Source organism: Canis lupus, chromosome 1, assembly GCF_011100685.1.
Source record: "Canis lupus familiaris isolate Mischka breed German Shepherd chromosome 1, alternate assembly UU_Cfam_GSD_1.0, whole genome shotgun sequence".
Lineage (NCBI taxonomy): Eukaryota > Metazoa > Chordata > Mammalia > Carnivora > Canidae > Canis > Canis lupus.
The window spans coordinates 66149795-66153388 of NC_049222.1; the positions used below are offsets into that span (position 1 = coordinate 66149795).

At 34.0% G+C, this 3594-nt stretch overlaps 1 protein-coding gene across 1 annotated transcript; it reads left to right on the forward strand.

The window, feature by feature from the left end:
* The first annotated feature begins 2226 nt into the window (after positions 1 to 2226).
* On the forward strand, positions 2227 to 3236 carry LOC100684456 (oligosaccharyltransferase complex subunit OSTC-like). The gene has a single exon (XM_038525609.1). It carries the CDS (start codon positions 2235 to 2237, stop codon positions 2682 to 2684), a length of 450 nt encoding a protein of 149 aa, XP_038381537.1. The 5' UTR covers positions 2227 to 2234; the 3' UTR covers positions 2685 to 3236.
* The last annotated feature ends 358 nt before the right edge of the window (positions 3237 to 3594 follow it).

Here is a 3594-nt window from a genome sequence, read left to right on the forward strand (position 1 = left end):
ATAGCTACAATAGTAATTTATTTCAGATTAAAAAGAAAATTACAATACTGTGTGTTTCAAAGGAGCATTAAAATTATATAAAAGCATTAAAATTGAAAAATATGAACAAATCAATATTTACAAAGCTGAGAAAGTCATTTAATTGGCATCGCTTCTTTAATAGACTGCAATTAATCAATTTTTATTTAATTAATGTTCAGGGTTTAATAAATTACAAAAAAACATGAGATGGAAGTTCATGGCAAAGAGAAGGTACAACCCTTATACTACAAATTTGAACAATTCTGAAAGAACAGACAGTTCTTGGCAACCACAATTAAGCTCACTGCTCTAGAAACAGCACAAATGCTGATAGTTTGCAATGTAATTCTATTTGGAGAAGTAATAAATCATAATAAAGCAAAGATGCTTGATTGCCATGAGTGGCTGACTTTCAATGGTTGCCGTCTCTTATTTGAAAAGAGAAATTTTAAGTTTTCAAATTAAGAGTATATTATTTCAATATCTATCTTTTGTCACATACATTCCATATGATGTACTTTTAAACTCCTCATTTACTTTTAACATGAATAGTTCTATATAATAATTAGTTGTTCTATATAATAATTAGTTATTAATATAGGATTTCCAATGCATGACAATTGGAAGAGAGTTTCATTGCTTGAGTCTATCTTTCCTTCTATCTTATCTCTATCTCCCAAAATAAAAGCACAGGATAGTAATGCAAGGTCTATAAGTAAAGAAAGGGTTTCCAAACCATAAACTGATATTATATTATCTGCTTAACCTTTTTTCATTTGACTCTCTTTGCTTACGATTAATTCACACCATCTCCTGAGGTGTTAATTCAATTCTGGACTACAAGTATCTGCATGTGAATAGCCTTTGAGCTGAGGAGAAATGCAAAAGAGATACTATATTTTCTGAAATCTAAGATATCATCTATCATAAGATGCATAGCTATATGTACCACTAAAGAAGAAAAAAATGTTGCCAATTAAACTATGGCACAATTAAAAAGTGCTGCTGATTATAGCATGCATCCCAAATTCAGAGATGAAAAAAAAAATTAAAGGAAAATATTCATGTTAAAATTCAGTGAAATATGGTAGTTCCTGATACAGCTTCTGTGCAAAGCTTGCATGTTGCCACGTGAAGTCGAAGGAGTTATTTTACGCTCCCCCCCCCCCGCAATGCTTCAGCTCCCTCAACTATAAAATTAAGATATAATTACTTCTCAGCTGAAATGATGAAGAGAAATATATGCATGTGAAACTATTAGTGTTGTGCCTAACATATAGTAAATTGAAAATAAGTAATGTATTATCGTCATTCTCTCTTTTAAAAAAGTAAGCTCACATAGCCAAAAACTTGAAAGTAATTTAAAATAGCACAAATATAATCAAGAGACTGTGATTAGGCAATAGGTATATTAAGCCATTGGGTAAGGCAGACACAATGAGTAATTAGAAGGCTTGACAAGAGGGTTCAATTTTACATAGGCAAAATAGAAGGAGGATGAGAAGTTCTGGGAATAAGAACAGAGTTAGCAAAGCCATAGGGGGAGTGAGAGACTCAGAGTGAGTTCAATGAGAAGAACCCTGCATGTGATCACCAACAGCTGAGATTTCCCCTGGACTCCCCTCAACAAACATGAGTCTTCAAACAAGTAGTCCCTCCTTGCTTGCCCCCCACCCCGTTTTTATCGTCTTTACAGGCTGGGTCTAGACTAAATCATTTTTATGATCTCTTCTACCTCTAAGATTTCTTATGTCCTTGCATGTACAGAGAGAGGGAAAAGAGTGAAACTTTCCAGAGTGGAGGGTTAGCACTGAGGTGATATAAGAAAACAGATTGACTATCATCCTACAGATAAACAGCTTTTAACCAAGATGAATGGGCAGACTTGATATAGTTTATTCCATTCATTTTTACTATTTTATTTTTCCCAGTAATATTATTAGTGAGAGTATATGAATGTAGAATGTAGAATGTATATATACACATATATTCACATATGTCAATAGATAGGTAAAGCATCTGGTGGAAACTTTTATAGTACAAGGAATTCTGAGATATACTTTTTAAACATTCTGCTTGAGTTACTACAAATATTATACATAAATTTTTAATTTCCAAAGTACAATAAATAACACTTAGCAATGATATTCTATTAAAAACAATTTATATTTTAATTAATGAATAAGAGCAAATTTAGGGCTGCCGCCACCAACATGGAGACCTTGTACCGTGTCCCGTTCTTAGTGCTCGAATGCCCCAACCTGAAGCTGAAGAAGCCGCCCTGGGTGCACATGCCGTCGGCCACGACGGTGTACGCTCTGGTGGTGGTGTCTTACTTCCTCATCACCGGAGGAATAATTTATGATGTTATTGTTGAACCTCCAAGTGTTGGTTCTATGACTGATGAACATGGACATCAGAGACCAGTAGCTTTCTTGGCCTACAGAGTAAATGGACAATATATTATGGAAGGACTTGCATCCAGCTTCCTGTTTACAATGGGAGGTCTAGGTTTCATAATCCTGGACCAATCGAATGCACCAAACATTCCAAAACTCAGTAGATTTCTTCTTCTATTCATTGGATTCGTCTGTGTCCTATTGAGTTTTTTCATGGCTAGAGTATTCATGAGAATGAAACTGCCGGGCTACCTGATGGGTTAAAAAATGCCTTTTGACAAGAAATCCGTGGATATTGGATTTGCTCCTGTTAATGAAGTTTTAAAGGCTGTACCAATCCTCTGATGTGAAATATGGAAAAAGAGTGAAGCAGCAGAAAAGAAGCATCTTGTGAGAAATAGGAATCATATTAAAGCTTGAACTAGAATGTCTTCTTGGTATCAAAGAGACAAATTTCTCACAGTATTTCTCCTGCTGGCCTGTACTGACACACCAATGATGTTTAGTGGCATTTTCTTCTTAGTTTTTCATTTCTTAAAGAAAATATACTCCCATTTCCACAACTATAATATTGAATAAAGTGATTATTTCTTATAGCCCCCTTAACATTTTGTGGAGACGACATTTCTGACTTTCAAAAATTAATGTAAAATCAGGAAGCGAGATCCCATAAGCTGAGAACTCTGATCAGCTTTACCTATGGTGCTTTGCCTTTAAACAGTGTGACAGTACATTATTCAGATATGTGTGAGACTGTTTCTGCACAATAAGATGTATGAAAGGAGCAGAAATAAATAATTTTTCTAATTAAAAAAAGAGCAAATTTAGGAACTTTCAGGATTATTTTAATAATATCAATTTTTCCCCAGAGATATGTGGAATTGCCGATTTATAAGCTTGCCTGTGAAACTTCCATGTACAGATCAGGACATATAAGAGCAGAAATTACTATTTCTTTTCTAATGTTATCTTGATACACATGAAAGAACTTATGATTTCTCTATCCAAATATTTAATTTTCAAAAATAGTATTTTATTACTCTAAGAGATGAAATCCAAACAAGAAATCATGCACAGTATTGTCATGAGAGATGACAGTGAGTGGGAAAGAAAGAAGATAATATAAAGAACTACCTCATTGTGCAGACAGCTTTGCAGATTATAGGACATAGAA

Bases quoted from the DNA above. Each gene is read 5' to 3' on its own strand.
- LOC100684456 (XM_038525609.1), top strand. From the start codon at position 2,235: ATGGAGACCTTGTACCGTGTCCCGTTCTTAGTGCTCGAATGCCCCAAC.